Below are 21,781 nucleotides of genomic sequence, written 5' to 3' on the forward strand. Positions count from 1 at the left end.
AATCCATGCCCAGTCCCTCCCCTCCAACATTCCCATATCTCCCCATCACTTTTTGCTGACAACTTCGTGTACTCTCTATTTCTCTCTCTCTCTCTCTCTCACAGGTGTTTTGATCAAATCCATGCCCACTCCTTCCCCTCCAACACCTCCCATATCGCCCCATCCCTTTTTTCGTTTATTTTTTTCTTCTTTCATTTATTTTTATGGGGCTTTTGGCTGCTCTAGCATTCTCCCCTCTGCAGAGGTAACCCCAAAATGTTTTAGGGATTAGATAAGTGCTCCCAAATACTTTCGACATTTTTCGCCTTTGAAACAGAGTATGTTGCTAAGAAGCCCAAGGACATTTTGACTTTTAGCCAAGAAACTGGCTACTTTTCTTTGGGGTCTTTTGACCCTAACTGCCTAGCCAATTCCTACCTCCTATTCTTATCACACCATCCTCTGAAGAGGTTACCCAAATTGCTGATAGGGAATCGGGATGCAGACCACTCTGGCTTCTTCCATTCTGAACAGGGATGCAGGGGGAGGCAATTGGAGTACCCCTTCAGTGGGTCTATCTAAAAGACTCCCAAATTGCATAACTCTTATCTGTAGGGAGAAAAGAAAGTCCTTTACTGGTGAATAGGGGATGTGAAGGAGAAGTAAAGGCAAAGGCAGTTAGCATTACAAGTTCTAGACAGAGAATCAGAAAAAAGGGCAGGGCAAATTTCAAATGTTCATATGAGAGCCCATTGGGATTTCTTGACTAGAGCTTACAAAAGCATCTCTCTGTTGGGTTTCTCCTCATTTTTCTTTTGTTTGCCAAGGCTGGACTGGAGAATGATGGATTCAGAATTTGTTTTTGAGCACTTTGATAGCTGTGGGAGTGGCTAGAATCAGTGTCAGTTCCCTCTTAAAGTCTTCTAGATAGGGAGAGAAAAATCTATCCATCATTTCAGAACAATAGTGGGTTATGTCCCTTAGCTACAGGTGGGCACTACAATATTGCAGACCAAGATTTGAAATCTTACATCTATCTGAACAGCACTTTCTGCTTAAAAAGAAAATCACCAATGAGAAATAATTGTCTATTATGTCTGGGAAGTGTAATCCCTTGAACTCTTAAAGAAATATACTGATCACTTTATGGTTATATTTTCCTTTTGGCTGTTTAAGACCATACAGTTGGCCCAAATCAATTTATTTTTACTCTCCAGGTCCTTGGAGGATCTGTTCCTCAGGGGTCACGTGGGCTTGGGAGGAGCCCCTGGCTCCTTTCTTAAGAGAATGTCCTGTACATTTTGTCTTACTAGGAAAAGCTCAAAATACTAAAATTTACTCTTAGATCCTTAACTGTTCTAATGTCTACTCCTACTGAAGCCTGGGAATCTATACTTGTTGGTTTTCTGTAGGATGAGATATACTCCTCAGGGACAGAGCCAGACCTCCAGGTCTCAGGTTGTAGTGTTCCTCTTTTATGTCACTCTATTTCTGTGATCCAGCCACGTTGCAGCAAATGTCCTCCCTGCCTGTGTGCCTTTGTATTTCACTTGTGCCTTTCTAGGCAAACTGGTATTAAGAAATCATATAACTGTTCTGTTACAGACCCCATAGATCTGTGGTAACTGCTTTTAATTGCTTCCTTAAAGATGGCTCAGGAGTGCTTTTATTTTTCCTACTAGTTACCTCTGTCCTTAAAGGCAGTGGAATTTCACATTTCTTGTGCCCCAGCTCTTTAGTGCTCCCATTCTGTCTCTTCAGCAGCAAATGGCTATGCCTCCAGTTCCACCTATGCCTCCAGTTCCACAGTGACAGTAGAAACTCCACCAACATGTGTTAGGGTTCAGATCTGCAGCAGCCCCCTCGCCAGCAGGGCCTCATGGTTTTGCAAGCCCCTGAGGATGCAGGAACTGAGTTAATGAGCACCCTGGTCTTTGAAGGCAAGGTAAACAGGCTCTCTGCACCTTTTGGTCAAAGACAGCCTGCTTCCCCTTTGATGATCTTGGACGCAGAACAGGCTCCTGTGTTGGGACTCAGGTAGGCTTTGCTCAGGGGGGACCTACGGGCTTCAGGGCAGAGAGACTTGATTGGCGACAGTCTTGGACCCTGGGACCTGTGTCTTTTCAACAAACTCTTTGTTTTAAAATTCAGATGGTTTTTATACATCCCAAGGAACTAGCAGTCATGTGGGATATGGCATTCACATACAAAGATTTCAGGTACAAAGAAACAGGACATTTAGTCTGTTAGTTGGCACCAGGAGGATTCTTAAACTTTTACTCAAGGTTATCAATGCCCATCTGATAATTTATTGGCCACAGTGTTTTCTTTCTTAGAGTTAGAAGCATGGTGAACTTTTAGCTTTTAGCTCAGGAGTAAACCTTTAATCTGGTCTAATCTCTTAGCCAGGGATAGCTGAGTTATTTGTTCAGGACAAGGAGATGAGCTAAGGGTTGTTGACCAAGATGCTTTCCTACAGAGCAGGGAGCCTGCACTTATGACCAGACCATTTTCTCCTGCCAGTCTGGCAGTGTTCTGCAAGACAGCAATTATCAGAGCTACTGTTTTCAGTGCCCCTCCCTTTAGCAGAGAATGCAGCCTGGACTTAAAAGTTTTAGGCTCATCTCATCCTAGGGCCTGGTATCCTAGTTTCCTACATTTCTACACTTCGGATCCCTTAATGTAGGAACTGTCTTGATATAAGCTATTTCTCCCTGGTAAGTTTTTACAATGTGTAGACTCCTTACCCCATAACCCAGATCCTGGCTGATGGAAGGGGATGAAAGGGGGTAGTTTTAACAGAAGCTGTTCTGATAAGCCCTGGGCTCCCTCTCTCCCACCTAACTTTATTTATTTATTTATTTATTTATTTATTTATTTATTTATTTATTTATTATTTATTTAGGGGGGTTCTTTTTGAGACAGGGTCTCCCTGTAGCCCCAGCTGGCCTGGAACTCACCATGCAGACCAGTCTGGCCTTGAACTCACAGAGATCCACCTGCCTCTGCCTCCCAAGTGCTGAGATTAAAGGTGTATTTGACTATGCCTGGGCTCCCACCTATAAAAGACCCCCAGCCAACAACCTGTGGAGAGACAAATTCCCTATCCTGAAGGGAATTGTCCTGTGTGCTTTCTTCTGCTAATAAACTCTATCCTGTCAGAGTTCTTGTCTGTGGCTTAGTTTTACCCTTCTCTGCTTTTGCCTGTGCCAGCCGGCCATCTGTGCTAGTGATCCCAGCACCCTGGGTCTCCAGCTGGAGGGGCAGAGGAGATGTGCTTGTTTGATGGAGCATCCCTCTGTCTTCTGTGGCCCCCACGGTTTCATTTTGTGTTCTTAGGAGTAAAGGCAGTGCCCTAAAATATGTGTACCTTCAGGTTCTTTCTGACCTCTCTGACCCTCCTGCTGTGCTGTGAGCACTTGTAGATGGGTAGAAGGAAAGATAATGTGGTAAAATAATGAGAAAGCAGCATGAGCTAAATTGAGCAAGAATACCTTGAGTAAGATGCAAGAAACGGTGGGGCAACTCCGAAACCAGCCCTGCTGCCCCCAGATTTGGAGGGAAGTAGGGACGTAGATCATTCTTACTGGAGAAAATGAAGGCTTAGCTGCTGGAACTGCCAGACTCGCCATCCTGGTGTCTGAGGTACAGTTGTAAGCCCTATTAACATACTCTGGTACTCATGTTATACTTCAGTGTTTAAAAATGAAAAAAATATAAAGTTTATCTACAAGCCTTTGCTTCCCAGGTGTGTGCTGTAGCAAAGTAGCTTAGGTATAGGGTTTGGGAAGTCCGTTAAGACTTTAGTGTGCTGACAGACTTTGTGAATTGTTAAGAGCAGGTAGGTAGTGCTCTAACACTTTTGGAGCCCCTTTCTGTGCTTATCTCTGATCCTGAATACTCTATAATGTATGCTATGTCCAGGGAAAATAACTTGAGAAATACCAAACATCAAACAACTGTTTAATACTAAAGAAAAAAGAATTAGGTTGTCAGAAGCACGGTATCATGACTTAATAATTTTTCTTCTCATGGGCCAGAGAGGCGGCTCAGAGGGTAAAAGCTCTTGCCATGCAAATCCAAGGACATGAGTTCAATCCCAGAATCTGTGGTGGAAATAGAGAACTAACTTGGGAACACTGTGTGCGCCCTCAGCACTCTCCCCCACACATACATTGTATGCATACACAATAGTAAGTTGTATTTTAAAATAATTTTCTATTTTATCTCAGTTTCTTTTTCTCAATGTACACATTTTGAAGGTGGCAAATGAGTTTTTTGTTGTTGGTATTTTGTTTGTTTGGGTTTTGGTTTTTTTGGAACAGGCCTCCATCTTCCCCAGGCCAGCCTTGAAATCCTGATTCTCCTACCTCCACCTCTTGAGTGCTGGAATCACAGGTGTGGTGTTTAACCTCACTCAGCTGACAAGTGAGTTTTCAAAAATAAAGTGTTTTTTGATTGGTCATAATTTGGAAGAAATGAACCATTTTGTAAATAAGCACAGGAGAGGTCTGTTATGGCCAAGACAGTACATAGTGTGGAAGATTATCATATCACATTATTATAAGGTATTATTTAAGGATTGACCCAGATTTCTGATATTTGAGTTGCATTTTCTTATCCTCTTTTTCAGTGGCAGCCGATTAGGAGGCCTGGTTACAGTGTTATGCTTCTTTTTCAATCACGGAGAGGTAGGTAGTAGTTCTCTACTAGAAATAAAAGTTTCTTCAAATTAATTTCTTTAAGTTTAGTCTGTGTAATATATTCTTTTTGTCTTTTTGAGACAGGGTCTGCCTGTAGCCCCAGCTGGCCTAAAACTCGCTTTTTAGACCAGGCTGGCCTGGAAGAACTCACAGAGATCTGCCTGTCTCTCCCTCCCAAGTGCTGGGATTAAAGGTGTGTGCCACCAGACTGGAATCTGTAATATGTTCTTTAAACATTTGATCTTACTATTTGATCCAGAATTAAATGCCAATGTTCATTTTCAGTTAACTTTTTAAAATGTATATTTTTATTGAATTTTTGTGCATTTTATACAATGCATATTTAGACACCCTCTTTTATCTGAGCCCACCCCCAAAGCCTGCCCACAGGATTTCATGCATTCTGTCATAATGTTAAGACCTTTCTAGTCAAGTTGTGTATCTAGGTGTCCCTCAGTGTGAGTTCATCCACTGGAGCCTGGTCTAGCATCATGCCCTTAAAGATCAACTCTCCCTCACCCAGCAGTGAATGGCTGCCCATAGACCATAAGGAAACAGAGACTTCGAAGCTTCTGGGAACTTGCTAATATAAACTTAGAGCAACTGTGATAGCATGCACAAGACCCATGCAAACTCAGTTAACTTTTCATGACTATTTTATGACTAATGTATCTCTTAAGTGATATGAGTCCTACTGATTTGAGGAAATAGTAGCTCTTTGATTTTAAAGCTAGTGTCTCATGCTTTAAAGTAATATACTTAAGTATCCTTTTCAGAATACTTTGTTAAACTTATGATTGTGCAAGTGTCTAAGGGTAGAATAAAGAGATCAGCGTTATGAATTACATGAACTCTGGATCTAGGCTGCCAGGGTTCAGATACCAGCTCTGTGTCAGTTAGCATCTGTGCCACCCGAGCAAGTCACTTAATCTCTCTATGCTGTAGTGTGCTCTTTGTAAATGGGATCGTGACACTACCTGCCTCATAGAATTATTGTAGAAATCAGATAAATTCATGTATGTACATAGTACAATGTTTAAAATATAAAGTGCCATATAATTGTTAGTTAAAATGAGTAGTTTTACTTATTATTACTATTAGTTTTAAGATAATATTCTAGTATAAATTCAAAATGCAGTGGGATTCTTTCTCTAAACCAATCATAATTGTAAATGAATTTCTAGTAATACTTACCTGTCCAGGCATGGACATTTGTGTGGGGAAAGGAAAGGAAGAAAGGTCATATGAAGTGTCTGCATCTTTTCTATTTCTCATCTCCCAGTGTCTGCATCTTTAAATATGCATGCTACAAAGATCTTTAGACTGAGTAATGATGCACAAGCTTAATGCAGTCAAAGGTGAACTGTTTTCAGTCAGCCATTCACTAAAGAATACTCACCTGATATGCTCTTACTATTTAGAATCACAAATTCAAAGTAGAGTGGCCTCCTAGATTAAAGCCTTTAACACATGATTGCGACATAGCGATCTTTAATCTGTGTCCTATGTATTCCAGCCAAGAAAAGATGGGGTGGCTTTTCATGACTGGATGCTACATGTTGTAATGTGAACTGTGGAGCATTTGGAAGCACAGATTCTATGAAAAGTGACCTAGGAAATGAGAAATAACTACTTCATCATGCAAGAAAGGGGCATTGTATGTTAGTAAGATGTTGGGGGCCAGGGGTTAGTGAATATTTTATCTTGGAAATGCAGTTAGAAAGACCACTGTATGTTCTGCACAAAGGCCTCTTGTGCTCCCCTCAGGGGATCCTGGAATTATTAATTCCTTCTTATATTTTTCCTGCAGTTTTGATATTCAAGTAGCAGGAACATCATTTCTTACAGTCTTCACTTTTTAACAATGGAATTCAGACTCTGTAGTTGGTTTTTTTTAGGCTGATGGATTTTTATTTTGGTATTTTCAGCTATTAAGTTTATTTGAAACATGCTTAGGTTGTTACCACTTTTCTTAGGAAAAACTAAAAGAAACGGAAGTAGAATTTTATTTTTATGGAAATAACCAGTTATTGTATTTTCTTTAACTGTAGTTTTAGGGTAGAAAAGTAAGCTTTATATGAATGGCGTTATAGTAGTTGAGAACATATACTACAGTTTTGATAAAATATTGGTAAGAATTCAAATAATTAAAACCTTATAATTTTGTATGTATTTTGACTTTTTGATAATGACATTTTCAGACCCTCTTTTCTTCAGTGTTTTAGAAATGTTTCCAAAGTATATGATTTTTGTATAATAGATACTCTGGTAATACTTATTCATGCATCTAGTAGACTTTTGTAGAACTTTATTCAATGAAATTGCTGTTGGTTTTTAATTATCACCTTACCTTCCTTTTAAAATTACATTTATTTGTTTTGTGAATTTGTCGGGTGGAGGAGGCACATTGGAGGAGGCCACAGTCTGCAAGTGGTAGAGGTCAGAGGACTACTTTCAGGAGTCTTTTCTCTCCTAATATGTGGGCTGCAGGTAGCAAAGTCAGATTGCCAGGCTTAGCAGCAGGTTCCTTTACCTGCTGAGCCATTTTGGAGGCACCACTGGGTTTGAACTCTAGCTTACCTAAAAAAAAAAAAAAAAAAGGTGTAGCACTAATGGATTAATGAAATTAATGAAAATAAATCTAAAACCTTCAAGTCTGAGATGTGAAAATGCAACACTGGGCTTTTCATAAGTCACAGTACTGAGCCGTGGTGCTGAGGGTGTGTCCCTTGATGGAACTGTGCAGATGTGTTCACCTTTTAGCAAGTGCTTATTATGTGGCTGTCAGAACTACTGATGAAAGCCAACAACTTTGTTCTTTTTTTCAAATATTTCCTTGTCATGAGACCAGATGTGGCACAGGTTGATGCTGCAAGATATTTAGCATGCTGACTGAAGATAATGGAGAGAGTACTAACAAAAACTCCCACCCAGGACTGCAGTGTGTGCTTACTAGTAGGGTGATTGTGTAGCATGTGCAAGGTCCCTAGGTTCCGTCCCTAGCACCACAAACAACAAAACAAAAACACATGCTGCATTGCTTTTCAGCTTTTTAAAATGTATATGTGTAATTTTCTGTGTATGGGTATGTGTACCTCAGTGCCAGTGTCAGGGCTTCTGGAAGAGGGCACTGGATCATTGGGAGCTAGAGTTACAGATGATTGTGAGCTGCCTAACATGGGTACTGGGAACCAGCTCTGCTCCTCTGTAAGAGGAACAATCACTTTTCACTGCTGAGCCATCTCTCCATCCCTGTTCTTAATTTTTTTTTGTTGTCGTTGTTTGAGACAGTGTCTCCCTATAGCCCCAACTGGCTTGGAACTCACTATGTAGACCAGGCTGGCCTTGATCTCACAGAGATCCACCTGCCTGGGCCTTCTGAGTACTAGGATTAAAGGTGTGTGCCGGCATAGCTTAGGTTCTTAAACTTAGGAATTCCTTCTTTGTGAAATAGGATTGTTCAACTTTTTTCATAGAGACATTAAAACATGACTACACATAAAACATGATGACATTTATGAATATATTCATATGTGGAGTGGAAGGAAAATCAGTCTGACAAATGATCAAATGAGCTGACCCACCCTGCCTCTCCACTCTAGGAGGCCAATACATCTATCTCAGAACACATAGCGTCTAGTTCCTTATCAAAAGACGTGGTTCCTTACCAACCACCTTGCAGAAGATACCTGGTGGTTCCCCTATCAAAACTCCCCATCTCTCCTTCCCAGATCTCAGGAAGGTGAAGGATACCACCAAGAAGTCACAAGCCATCGTCTGGGATTTTGGGAAGGCACAGCCCCCTTTCTGAGATTTTCTGGGCCCACATATAAATCCCAGAACCCCCCCCCCCAACTCAACATACAACCTCCATTCCCGAGGGAATGTTGCTTGCCCCTCATAGCTAATAAAACTATTTGTATATGTTGAGGTCAGTTTCTACTTCTTTATCACTTCACATTTTAATTCTGAGTTCTAACATGGAGAAAAAAAATCCTTTACTTTTCAGTTTTTTCGAAATTTCATATAAAAAGTAATTCAGAGTAAGTGAAAACATTGACTTGGGGTTGTATCTAATTAACCTCTTAAAAAAACCCACAACATTTTTCTTATCCATATTAATTTCTTAAATGTTTTTAACTGAACTGAGATTAAAATATGAATCCTGGTTATAATACCAAGAAGGAAAATGATTCCTTTTTAAACTTACTTACTTTTAACTTACTTAATTGAAAAATAATTATATCTACTTATGTAGTCTATGTATACATTGTAGATTCCCGTTAGGTTTTTGGGGTACAGAATGCAAGAACAATAGGAGAGAAAAAAAGAGACGATACCCGCCCTCAGACAAGACTGAGTTCATTGAAGCACCTCAGTGAGGGTGTTTCCAGCAGCCTTCCCACTTGCTGGAAGTGACTATTGCCTTGGGGGAGGGGCCATTGGGGCTTAAATAGGTCATAGCTGTGGCTGGCTGACTACAAGAGATCAGGGGCACCCTTGAGATGTTTATGGCTCCCTTATGGTTCCCTTTTTCCTGGCACTGTTGCTCTGGTTTATCTTGAGACAGAGAGAGTTTATGATCTCTTCTTGGGACCATTTTCTCAAGGAGACAGGCTGTCTCAACAAACAGTCCTCCCAGGAGGGAGGGAAGTGACTGATTGATAAGGCAGCTTTCTGCAAATGGGGTATTCTGTCATTCCAGACCCTGAAGATATGAAAAGAAGAATGGGGGGGGGCATCCTTTTCCTTTTAACCAAGAACAAGTCTTCAGGTGGAATGGAAGGGGAGCATAGCTTTAATTTGGTCTCAGGTAACCATTAATTAAGCATAGTAAGTATGAGAAGGGGATGGGCAGATGAGCTGGTTAGTGCAGTTCTCATTCCAGGTGTCCAGGTCTTTTGAGGTTTTGGTCATATCCTCAGTGTCATTCAGGAATAGGCTATTACTCTAGGAAAAAGAGATAGATATGGAAAAAAAAAATCACCAGAACCCCTCCCCAGCCTCTAGCTATAGTAGAGACATCTTTGGATTAGATGGTTCTGACATCCCTAGCCTCAGGCTGTCTTGAGAAACAGGCTGTCTCAACCAACAGTCCTCCCAAGAGGGAGAGAAATGGCTGATTGATTATTAGACTTTCTGCAACCTGGGCATTCTATCAGATTCAGTCAAAATAATTAACATTACTGTATCAACTTAACTTTTTGTGATAAAAATCTATTCTATCAGCTTTATTCTCTATTTGCTGTGGTTACCATGCAATACAGCAGTCATCGACTACCGAAGCTCTGTACTTTGGTCATCACTCTCCCTTTTCCCATCCCTCCCCCTCTCTTCTACTCTCAGGAAGCACCATTTTACTCTTCATTTTTCTGAGTGCAACTGTTTTTCATTCTTTATATAAGTGAGATCATATTTACCTTCACTTTCATTTACTAGTTTGCTGTCTTCTTTCTACAATGCCTAAGTCAAGGCAAGCTGCCGCAGTCTAGTAAAGCTCCCAACACTAGTTTCTTTTTAGATTTTTATTTGTGTGTGTGTGCGTGTGCGTGTGCGTGACACACAGGCATGTGGATATAGAGGTCAGGGGACAAGTTGCGGGAGTTGCTTCTCTTCTTCCACCACTGAACTCAGGTTAGGAACTCAGGCTTGAAGGCTGTTACCTTTGCCTGCTGAGCCACCTCCCCAGATGTTCATTTATTTGCTTTCATACTTACTTTCTCTTCCTCTTACGCACATACCTTTCCTGTACAGATACATTCCTGTTCCGTTTGGGTATGAGATGCAGACTTGAGGACATCTCTTCTTAAATAACTTTGCCTAAAAAAAAATCCTACATTACCACAACCCACTTTTCTCATACTTAAGAAGTTTAACACTATTATATCATGATAGTACAGTTCAAAGTCAAGTTTCCATAGTTATTCCAGTCAACTGTTTTGTGTGTCTTTTTGGATGAAGAATTTGATTAAGGACCACACATGGCTTTTTAAATTTTTTATTTATTTTTATTTTACATGCATGAGTATTTTGTCTACATGTATGTGAGTGTGTCCATGTGTGCAATGCCCAAAGCAGCCAGAGGAGGGTGTTGGATTCTATTGGAACTGGAGTTATGGATGGTTGTTAGCTGCCATGTGAGAACTGAATCCAGATTCTCTGCAAGAGTAGCCAATGTTCTTAACTGCTGAGCCATCTCTCCAGCCCTCATACATTGCTTTTGGTTGTCATTTTATTTAGAACAGTTCATCTAAAGCAGTTCGTTTATCTTTTTCCCCCTATTTCATAGTATGGACGTCTTTGAAGAGTCCTGGCTACTATTTGTAAAGGTTCACAATTTGGACTTGACTGTTTCCTCATTAATGAAGGCAGGTTAGACAGTTTTTGAAGACTATGATAGATGATTCATCCTTTGTATTGGAATACATTTAGAGACTTGGAAGACCAATTTGTTGCATTACTGTATTTCCTAAAGCAGTTCATGGTTAAGGTAGTGACTGTCAAGAGTCACATGTCAGGAAGATGCTCTATTTTCTTTGCCACTTCCGCCATCAGTACAGGATTTACAGTTGCCTTCACAGCCTTGTGAGTGGATGGTATTCCAGGCATTCCAAGTGAGTGCAGTGCTCATCTTGTTATGGTTTTAGTTTGCCTCTTCCTGATTGGTACCGACTTGGAACACTTTTCATGTGGCTCATGCTGTGAAGTGCCTTTTAAGTCATTGCTCATAAAAAGAAAAAAGAGCTGCAGTGAGTAATTTTTTCTCAATATATGGAAACTCCAAGAATTCTGCAGTTCCTTGTAGACATGTTCTGCAAACACCTTCTCATAGTGATAGCTTTTCTTTTTATCCTTCTTGGGGGTCTTCAGTGAACAAAAGGTCTTACTTAATTTTGAGGAAATTCAATTTGTCAGTATTGGGATCATAATCCTTTTTTTTCAGTCTTTTATGTCCAAATTAAAAAACAAAACAAAACAAAACTTTGCCTGCTGCAGAACGTAAAGCTTTTCTCGTGATTTCTTCAAGAAACTTAATTGGCATGGTTTTTGCATTTTGATCTGTCATGTAGAATTTTAGATATAGTATGAAGTAGACTTAAGAGTTTCCCCCTTTCTCCTTCACTGTCCCTGTATAGATGTGTCCAGTTTACCTAATGCCATTTGTTAGGAACATCAGTCTTTCCACCAAATTATAGTGGTTCTGTTGTTATAAACATGGTAACTTAGCTGGGCGTGGTGGCACATGCCTTTAATCCCAGCACTTGGGAGGCAGAGGCAGGCGGATCTTTGTGAGTTCGAGTCCAGCCTGGTCTATATAGTGAGTTCTAGGACAGCTGGGGCTACAAGGAGACCCTGTCTCAAAAAGACTAAATAAATAAATAAGGTAAGTTGAGAGTCCAAGTTTGTTTCTAGACCCTCGGGTCTATTTCCTTTGTCTATATCTTGGTCTTTAAACAAGTATCATATTTTTTAGATAGTTTAGTTTTATAAGCTTGATATGTGATATTAAAAATCTTTACTGTTGCTGTTCTTGGTTTTCTGTGTTTCCTCCTAGATTGTAGAATCAGCTCATCTCTCCTACTCCCTCCCCCAACACATACACAGGCCAGGATTTTAATTTAGATGGTTTTGAATCTATAGGTCCATTTAGGGAGAATTACCATCTTAAATGTATTGGATCTTTTAATCCATACATATTGACATATCTACTCATTTATATCAATCTGATTTAACTTCTCTCAGCAGTGTTTTGTGTCTGTATGACTTTTTTGAGATTAATGCCTAAGTATTTTGATTATTTCTCTACCTTCCCTTATCTCCTTCCCACCCCTGTCAACCTTCCACCTCCTCTTACCAAGTCCCTTTCCTATATTCAATGCCTTTATGCTTTACGGCCCACTAAGTATGTCACCATGGGTTTGGAATTATCCATTGGAGCCTGGTGGGCTTGACAGTGGGTACATAGCTACAATGACTGCCCCTCCCCCAGAATCCATCAGTATCTACTAGTTCAGCTGGGAGACTTGGGCCCCATGAGTTGACAGGACCAGTCTTGTGCAAGCAGCCTTCTGTGGTTGCTGTGAATATGTTACACCCAGAAGATAGCATTTCACAGCCTTTTTCCATCTTCCAGCTTTAACATTCTTCCTATCCCATCTCCCGCAGTCTTCCTTGAGTCCTAGAGGAGGTGGTATAAATGTCTTGTTTAGGTCTGAACAGTCACTTATTTTTAGCCTTGGGCAGCCTTGAGTCTCTGCCTTTACTTGCTATTCATTGCATAGAGAAGCTTCTGATTAAGGCTAGAAGTAACAGTTCTTTTGGTATTTTTTTTTCAGTCTTTGAACAGTCTGTTTTTGGCACAAAAAGATATCCCAGAATCACCTCACCCCATGATACAGAGTTAGCTGTTTTCACAGTATCTTGTATCCTATTGGTGGGAAATGACACTTAGAGATCACAGTCTGGGCTATAAATATTTCCATCTTCTCCAGCACTAAACATGTCTCTGTGCTAGGAACATTCATGCTCTCCTAGTTATTTTGTAATGTGTCATTGATTGTTGTGACCAATAGTTACTCAGCTTCTAGCCATCCCACTCCTGATATATCTCCAAAGAATATGAAATTATTTCATCAAAAAAGTTAACCTGCACTCGTGTGTTCACTGCCGTACCATTCACAATATGCAGACTGGATCCAACAACAACAGGTTTATGGATGGGCAAATGATTAAAGAAAATGTGGCCTGTGTGCTTCTTATGTGTCTTAAGCCTTATGTGCCTCTTCTTAGTAATGCCTCTCACTTCCCAGTGTTCCTATTTGTAGAATGCCCAGTAGCTTGTTTATACTATGTCGTTAAAGTTGCATGTGGGCAGTTCTTCTCTAGATGTTTGTAGATAATCCTCCATCACCTGGCACATCTTGCTGAACCAAGGGAGCGGTGTGTCATGTGCTCTGTTCTTTTTTCAGTGTACCCGTGTGATGTGGACGCCACCCCTCCGGGAAAGCTTCTCATATCCATTCCTTGTCCTCCAGATGCTGCTTGTGACTCATATTCTCAGGTGACTTTCACTTCTTCTTAGGTTGGAGTTTTATTTTCCTTTGAATAACAAGCTAGAATTACATAAGTTTCAAAAAAAAAAAAAAGACTTTCTTAAGTTTCCACAATAAAAGTTGGCATAATAGATTAAGATGGTCTTGTTATGATGAATTAATAAAGATGCTTTAGAATTGTACTTCGAAAGATACTGAGTACCAGAGACATTTCCTTAGCCTGCCGTCTGCTCCTCCTCTGTATTCTTGGTGGTCCATGTGACTGCTCAAGGAGAGCGAATCCACTTTACTTCTGCATCTCCATGTCGCCAAGTCTCTTTTACCACTTCTGCTGCCAAAAATAAGGGAGAAACTGGCTGTGCTGAACCTCATCCTGTTAGATTTAGTCCTTTGGAGCAAAGAACAGATCATAGAATCATGCTAGTCAGGAGCATCAACACATGAGGTTTGTTCTGATTTTCATTTAGCATCTCTGAATGTTAGATGGTAGTGATAGAAACAGCCTAAATAGACTGAAGATTTACTTGATTTCCTGTTAGAAATCCAGGATTGAATTAGGGTTCACTGTGTTTGGCAGGTCTTTAGTTAAGAGTCAGTACAGGTTCAAGCACCACTGAGAAGGAATAAGAGCAGTTCTCCTTTCGGTCAACATGTACTAAGTTTAGATGTGCACTGCCTTGATCTAGAGGGTGAACATAAAATGGGGTCTGTGACAAACAGATCAAAGCATGCTAAAAATCCAAAGCTCTCTTGGCCTGGGAACTCCCTTCAGTGATCTATTGAATTTGGAGGAACTGTGTAAGTCTGCTGTGCTAAAGCCTTTGGGCAGTTTCCCTCTGTAATGATAGCAGGTGTAGAGCCCTTGCTCTGCTTCCAGGCTCGTATGTAGTGTCATCAGACAGACCTTTCATGGGTCAAGTGGGTGGTGGCTTTTATAGACAAAATTTTAAAAGTCAACCCCAGCCTTGGCCTGTTCTCCAAGTCCTTTTATTATAGAATTTAATGTTTCTTTAGGAACTTCAAATGAGGTACACCCCTATGAATTTGTAACTTTCAGTTCTGCCTGTTAGTTGTGGGGCTCCAAAAAAGAGCTTCTCTAGACGCTCTGGAAGAAGTGCTGCACTGTAAGCCCATCTTCAGTTCCCCTGTAGAGGCTGTTTTGCCCCCTCCACATGGTCATTCTTGGCTCTTTTCTCCAGTGTGTACCGACACTAGATGGTTCAGGAGTCTCTAGTTCCTGCTTTGCTGAGCTTCTGCTTCTCTTAAGTATGGTGAGGACAGACCTTTGCTTTTCACACTCCTCCCCCAGTGGAGCTGACCTGTCAACTGTGGTAGCGGCTTCTCAGGTGGCCGAGCTTGTATCCTCTAATACACGCTTACCTGTGTGCTGTGGGAGGAAGTGCTAGTTCCTCATGCTGTGGGCAGTAGTTACTACAGATCGAGTTATCACCTTACATTTCTCTAGGTCAGAAGTCCTAAACTGCAGGTGCTGTCAGGGCTGCCCTCCTCCTGGAACCTCAGAATCAGTTTCCTTGCTCTCCTAGCCTGTTTCTTGCCTCATGTTCCCTTCCATCATGAGAGCCAGTAATGGAAGACTGGGTCCTTCTCCGCAGGTTCACAGCTCCCTCCTCCGTTGCCTTTCTTCCATTTCTAAGAACTCTGTGATTACATTATGCTCACCTGGATAATCCAGGGCCATCGCCTTCTCCTTAGGTCAGGTGACTAGACATCTTAATTCTCCCATTGGGCTTAGTTTCCCTTTGCCATATCCTATAACATAGTCATGGGCTCCAGGGATTCAGACACACATTCTGCTCACCTCATTTGCTATTCCTGCAATTTTCTGTGGGTTCCTCTTTGAGTTTTGCTCAGGGTGTTTCTGTGGGAGTCATTGTCATGCTCAGCCCTCGTACTCTGAGTATTTTTTTCTCTGCTTTTAGGAGACTCTGTTTTCTTTTTTCAGCCTTTGATCTGCTCTCTCTCATGGTTGGCACCTTCCTTCACAAGCTCTTGCCTTGCTGCTGTGGTGCTTTTGGTTCAGATTCACGGCTGCTGCTCCTCCTCCTTGCCAGCTTCACCGGCACCTCATCGCTTCTTTTGGGACGGCTTCCTCGATTTCATTCCTGGGTTGGCATGCTCTCTTGTCTGTTGTAGCTGCCACTGTGGCTAGTGTGATGGGTTCCTGGAAGTGTGAGGCTGCTTTCACTTTGCGAGTTGACAGCTGCAGTTTTGATAGCTGCGGTCATGGCCGGGCAAGTCACATTCCCCAGCCTTCTTGCCTTTCTTCCCAAGGATGACAGCCTCGTCTCAGCTGCTCAGCTCTGCTTCTTTCTCCTTTGGAAAAGTAGCCGTGCCCTCTACTTGGATTCCACCTGTAATAAATGCCTTACTACTTCAGGGACAGGGCAGGTGAGTAGATGAGGCAAAAAGCAGCCGGGCAGAGTTGACAGGGCCTGCAGTGCTGAGCAAACTGTTAGAAAACTGGAAAGGATTCATGCTTAAGGCCAGGGATCATGTAGAAGTCAGGTGAGAAGGGCATTGAATTTTAGCCAATCGTTTTGTACAGTTTAGAATTTTAAATGTTTTTGAGCATTTAGTTTTCCAAAAGTGACCTTATCCCCACCCCACAGTGTCAGCGTTCTCTCGATTATTCTTGGCAATGTTTATGTTTTCATTTCTGCTGTCTTGGGTGAGTGGTGAATCGATGAGACCATTGCCAGCTGGAGATCCTTTGGTTGCTTTTGGTTCTTATTTCTTCTGAGAGCATTCTGTACCTAGCTTCCAGGTAGTATTCAGTTCTCTTCCAAAGGCCAGAGTGTCCCTTGTTACCTGTTAAATGACTATCAAGCCTGGTATTCAAAAGCAGTAGAGAAATGCTTTACTGTAGGATAGTGGCTTTCAAACCATTGACTGTGATCTATTCTGTAAGAAGTATATATTTCACAGTGGCCCAGCACACAGGCAAGCACACAACTGGAGCTGCAGTTTCACAGAATGGAGCCATATGTAGGGTGCAGTCAGACCTAGAAGTTTGTTCTCCTTCCCCCATTGAAAGTCCCAGGGCTTTGTCTAGTTATTGATGGTTTAATTCATCAATAGGTTTCCTGTAGTCTGAGAATACTTGGGTTAGATTAGAGTAGCAAAGAAGGGCTATTCCTTGGGGAAGAGGTAGTTCGGGAAGATACTCCATGATGGTTCCATGTACTGCGTTAACTTATTCCAAGGTGTATTTTGTGAATTTGAGCTGCTGTCTTCTAACATTGGTGTTTTAATATGCACACTGCACTTCTGTGGAGATGGTGCACATGCTTAAGGACCTGAGGCTAGTTCATAGATTGGGGAGCAAAGGTGAATGGCTCCTGCTTCTGGAAATCTCCTAAAGAACAAATTCACCAGTATGTCACCTCTCAAGGTAGCTCTAGGATGGCACCTGCCTTTGCCTCCACTTCTTTTTCCCATGGCACACCTGCAGAAGACCCCTCTCAAATCTCTTTCAATTACTCACTCTTATCCTGTAGTGCTCATCTGTACTGCTGAGCACATGGATGTGCCACTCTCTGTCATTTCTCATGGATATCCTCTGGATCTCCAGCTCCTGAATGTATTGACTCAGCATTTAAAATGTCTAGTTGTGGGATCACCAAAATATAATTTGATAAAATGTAATGACTGTGCTCACCTGGCTTCACCCCTGTCTTTGGCAGGGCTTTGTGTCTTTACAGTAATAATAGGTATTTACTTTTTATAGAAAATTATTGTAATTGAGTATCAGAAGTTATAATTCTAATTCATGGTCTCATTTTATGTTCAGTTTATATTATAACCAAATGATGCTTGAGATTCTGATTGGCAGCAGCTTGCAGCCATCCTAAGCTATTTTGTAGTTAAACTTCCTGTTATTTATTTTATCTTTTCAAGGGCTACAAAACTTCACAGGGGAAGCTTGATTGCACTCTGCATTTCCAATATCTTTTTCATGCTTCCTTGGCAATTTGCTCAGTTTGTGCTTCTTACTCAGGTAAGGTGACCACATTTTTAACATATTTAAGCTTAGTTTTTCTATATGAGCTCATTTGTATAAAAATATAACTGAGATGTTTTATGAGTCCAAGCCTAAGACTTTTCTAGTTAATGCTTTTAAAGAAAATGCACAGTATGAATCTCTGTGAGATTTAATTATTAATGAATACTATTTACTAGTAGAACTCAAGTTTGTAAGAGTATACATATCTTTGTTACTCAACAATTGTTAATATGCTTGAAAGACAACTACTGCTTAACCTTAAGTACTTCTAAATAAAATAGGTTTCTTTTACAAATAATGCTTTCAATTATTTTTAACTATATTTAATATTCACACATGCATATAATGTTTTGATCAAATCCACCCTCATTCCCTCTCCTCCAGTTACTCCCTTATCTCCACCACCACTTTTCCATCCCAACTCCATGTGCTCTCTATTTTTTAAAAAATAACCATGGAGTCCATTTAGTACTGCCTGTATGTACATGGGTGTGAGACCACCTACAGAGTATCTGTAGCCTCTCAGGGGCTGTATCCCTGAAAAATTTGACTCTTCCAGCAGCCATCACTTGCAAATAGCTCCTCAGATTGGAGCGACTGTCATGAGCCACTCCCCATCCATGTTGGGATCTTGACTGGCTGCCTTAAATTCTTACATGTAGAGTAAAATATATGTAGGCCAACAGAATAAATAGCTGGTAAGTTCATACTTGATTCAACTCCCCTAACTATCTGTAAATTATCATCTTTCTTTGTGTTCTTCCTTCCCCTTTCCTGGTATATAAAGCAAGATAGTCTGCTGAGAGAGGGAGCATCTGGTGGGGTCAGGTTTTCCTCATCTGCAGTGGTGCAGTGCTACATTACCGTGATGCCTGAGCAAAGAACCTAACTCTTAGCATCCACTTAAACCAAGAGTGGGGCCCAGACTGTTTTGAGAATTTGTTCCTTTAAATTTCTCCCAGAACTGTGTTTTCAAACAAAGACCTTGCTTTCTCTTTATTGAAACCATATGTCCAGCATGAATTGGGGAAGGAAAAGCAGAATATTTTTATCAGGGAATTTTCCCTTTCTGACCCCTACTGATCTAGAGTAGCATACACAGCTACAAACGTTATATGCCTGTTGTTTGCAACATAAATGGGATAATCCCTTGCTTTTAATGAATATTTGCTGCTTGCGGCCCTTAATATTTTCACAGCACACACACACACACACACACACACACACACACACACACACACACCATTCTGGGTCAAGGACAATAAAGGGTCATGAAGTAACCTGTATGTTTAGTTTACAAGAGGAGCCTGTGCCTGAGATAGTATCCAGAAGTCGTTCCCAGAGTAGCCCCTTGTTTGTTTTATTCATTCAAAGTATGTTTATGTTGTAACAGAAGGGATTCCCTGAAACATCATTCCCACACTCACTTGCTCTTTTTTTGATTATGTGTGTCATATTTGAATAAAGCGATTGGAGAGATGCTTTTTAATACTCTTGGGATGTCTTGCTTTATATGGGAAGGTAGACCTGGATTTAAATCTTAACCATTCACTGGCTTCTTGGAGGTTAAAAAAACCTTAACTTCTTTTTCTTTTAAATTTTATTAAATTTTTGTATATTTCATATATAAAATCATCATTATATCCTCTTCCCCTTTGGCACCCTTTTTGTTCCAGTTTTATCATTTCTAAAATAGATAAATGAAATGGAAGCACCTACTTCATTATGTGGTAGATAGTATTAGATGAGATAGTGTAAGACTTACAACATAGTACCTGGTATTCAGCCAGATGTCAGTAAGTTTGACTGTCTTATTTTTTGAGACAAAGTCTTGCTATGTAGTCCAGGCTGACCTCAGACTGATGGTCCTTCACCCTCAGCCTCCTGGGTGCTGGGATCACTGGCATGTTTCATCCATGGGCCCTGTTACTTGCCTTTATCATTATTTAAAAACAAACCAACAAAAAATAGGTTGGGTTTGTAGTTACATCTTTTATGATGTTATCTTTTAGATTTCTTTGTCTTTAGTTTGATTCCATTTCACACTACATTTTGAGTTGAGTTCTCTGAAATTCTCTCTGAAATTCTACTCTGTATATAAGTGTGCCATGTATGGCTTTGTTGCTGGGGTGACAAGGGGCCTTCAAGTTGCTTCCAGTAGGTGGAGATAGCCTTTTTTTTTTTTCCTTAAGTAAAAAAGACAGGGTCTCCTTGTATCCCCAGCTGGCCTACAACTCACTGTATAGACAGGGCTGGCCTCAATCTCACAGATATCCACTTGCTTTTGCCTCCAGAGTATTGGGATTAAAAGCATGCCCCACCAGGCCCATTCTGATGGCCTGCCTGCTTTTATGTGGGGGAAGTGAGGAGGAAAGAGATGTGCGTTCCGGCTCTTTGAGGGCTTTTGCAGAGTAACAGGGTACACTTCCCTGTGGCTTCCTTTCATAAACTCACCCTTGAGCAATGCAGTCTCCCATGGCTAGCTGGATAAAGGAAGCCCTATTTTCTTATCAGCAGGGAAAGTTCGTTGTAGATGACTTAGAAATTAAAACAAGAACAAAACTCACTGGTTGGAACTTATTTAGCTGTTGTTCAGGTTTTTATTATTGTTTGTGTATTCTGAGAGGCATAGACTTTAACCTGAATGGAATTCTCTGTGAAGAGGGCGAGAGACACTGTCTGAAGTGATACCTCTTTACAAGAGCCACAGTATCATCATTTAATCAACAAATCCATTTGAGTCCAGTAATTTCAGAATTCTTGATAGATAACATTTTCAGAATGGAAAAAGTTAGAAGTACCTTTGTATTAAAAGTATTCTTTCAGATTTGAAACTTGATAAATTTGATTGTAATCAGCATGTGAATATTTATATCAATTATACATAATGTTAATGAAAGTACTTATAATGACTAACAGGAAGAAATTAATGTGCTTTTACTTAAATACACAATACCTAATTATTTTTTAGTTTAATGTGCCTTCTGTAATTATGTATTACTGGTCATATTATAATTACATGTTCATGTGTTTGATTGAATAGAGAACTTTTTAATTGTACATGTTGACAGTAGAGTCAGCCTGATACTAAAATCGGTGCTATTTTGGATAATCTGCAAAGTAATTCCACAAAGCTACCCATTAGGAGAACTGTCTAGGGAGAGATAAGTTTTGTTACTATATAGACCACATTCAATAACAAATTGACAGCTAAAAGGAAGACTGAGGAACTCACATTCTGGATAAAGAGAAGCAGTTTGAAGCAGTAATACAGCTCCTCTTGTTTTTATTCTTGTAACTACTCACTGTATATATGATTTTTGGTTTTAACAGTTTACTTTTCAATTTCAGATTGCGTCATTGTTTGCAGTGTATGTTGTGGGATACATAGATACATGTAAATTACGGAGGATCATTTATATACACATGGTAATGCTTCTTATTGTTTATTTTCTTCTTTTGACCTTAAACTCCTGATTAATATCTGATGATTTAGTGATTGTGGAAACTAGTTGTAAAATGATTCTATAATGAAGAAAAGTGTCATTCAAACAGTGTAATCTAGTCAGACCTTATTTTAAATAGGCTACCCAGAAAACTTTAATTTGTTATCTCATTACCTGATTGCCATTGTGCCCAGCTTTTACATTTTCAGTAAAAGGCACTCAGTAAAGAGAAAACATGAAGTGTTCATAGCCCACCTGTGGAGCCATCTGTTAAAATGAAGTGAAATATTCATTCACTGGGTATGTGGGACACACGGGCTTATGACCAGAAATGTAGAGACCATACAATTTGTGCTTTTGACCTAATAGAGAGGGAAATTATAAATTGTATAGCATGTTGAAAGGTGATAAAATTAAAGATAGAAAGAAAGAAGAAAGAGAGAGAGAGAAAGAAAGAAAGAAAGAAAGAAAGAAAGAAAGAAAGAAAGAAAGAGAAAGAAAGAGAGAGAGAGAAAGAAAGAAAGAGAAAGAAAGAAAAAACCAACCAACCAGCAGTCAGTTTAGGGCAGATCAAGA

The 21,781-nt window shown here is 40.3% G+C and overlaps 1 protein-coding gene across 1 annotated transcript in view; it reads left to right on the plus strand.

Annotated features, from left to right (window-relative positions):
- Dpy19l1 (dpy-19 like C-mannosyltransferase 1) overlaps positions 1-21,781 on the plus strand; it is a 101,987-nt gene that overhangs the window by 44,004 nt on the left and 36,202 nt on the right. The window contains exons 7-10 of the mRNA XM_029567402.1: positions 4,613-4,670; positions 13,652-13,743; positions 17,654-17,753; positions 21,111-21,188. Coding sequence (XP_029423262.1) covers positions 4,613-4,670; positions 13,652-13,743; positions 17,654-17,753; positions 21,111-21,188 — 328 coding nt within the window. The remainder of the gene's footprint in view (positions 1-4,612; positions 4,671-13,651; positions 13,744-17,653; positions 17,754-21,110; positions 21,189-21,781) is intronic.

The sequence above is a fragment of the Nannospalax galili genome, unplaced genomic scaffold (genome assembly GCF_000622305.1).
Source record: "Nannospalax galili isolate Female #2095 unplaced genomic scaffold, S.galili_v1.0 scaffold3381, whole genome shotgun sequence".
NCBI classification, from domain to species: domain Eukaryota; kingdom Metazoa; phylum Chordata; class Mammalia; order Rodentia; family Spalacidae; genus Nannospalax; species Nannospalax galili.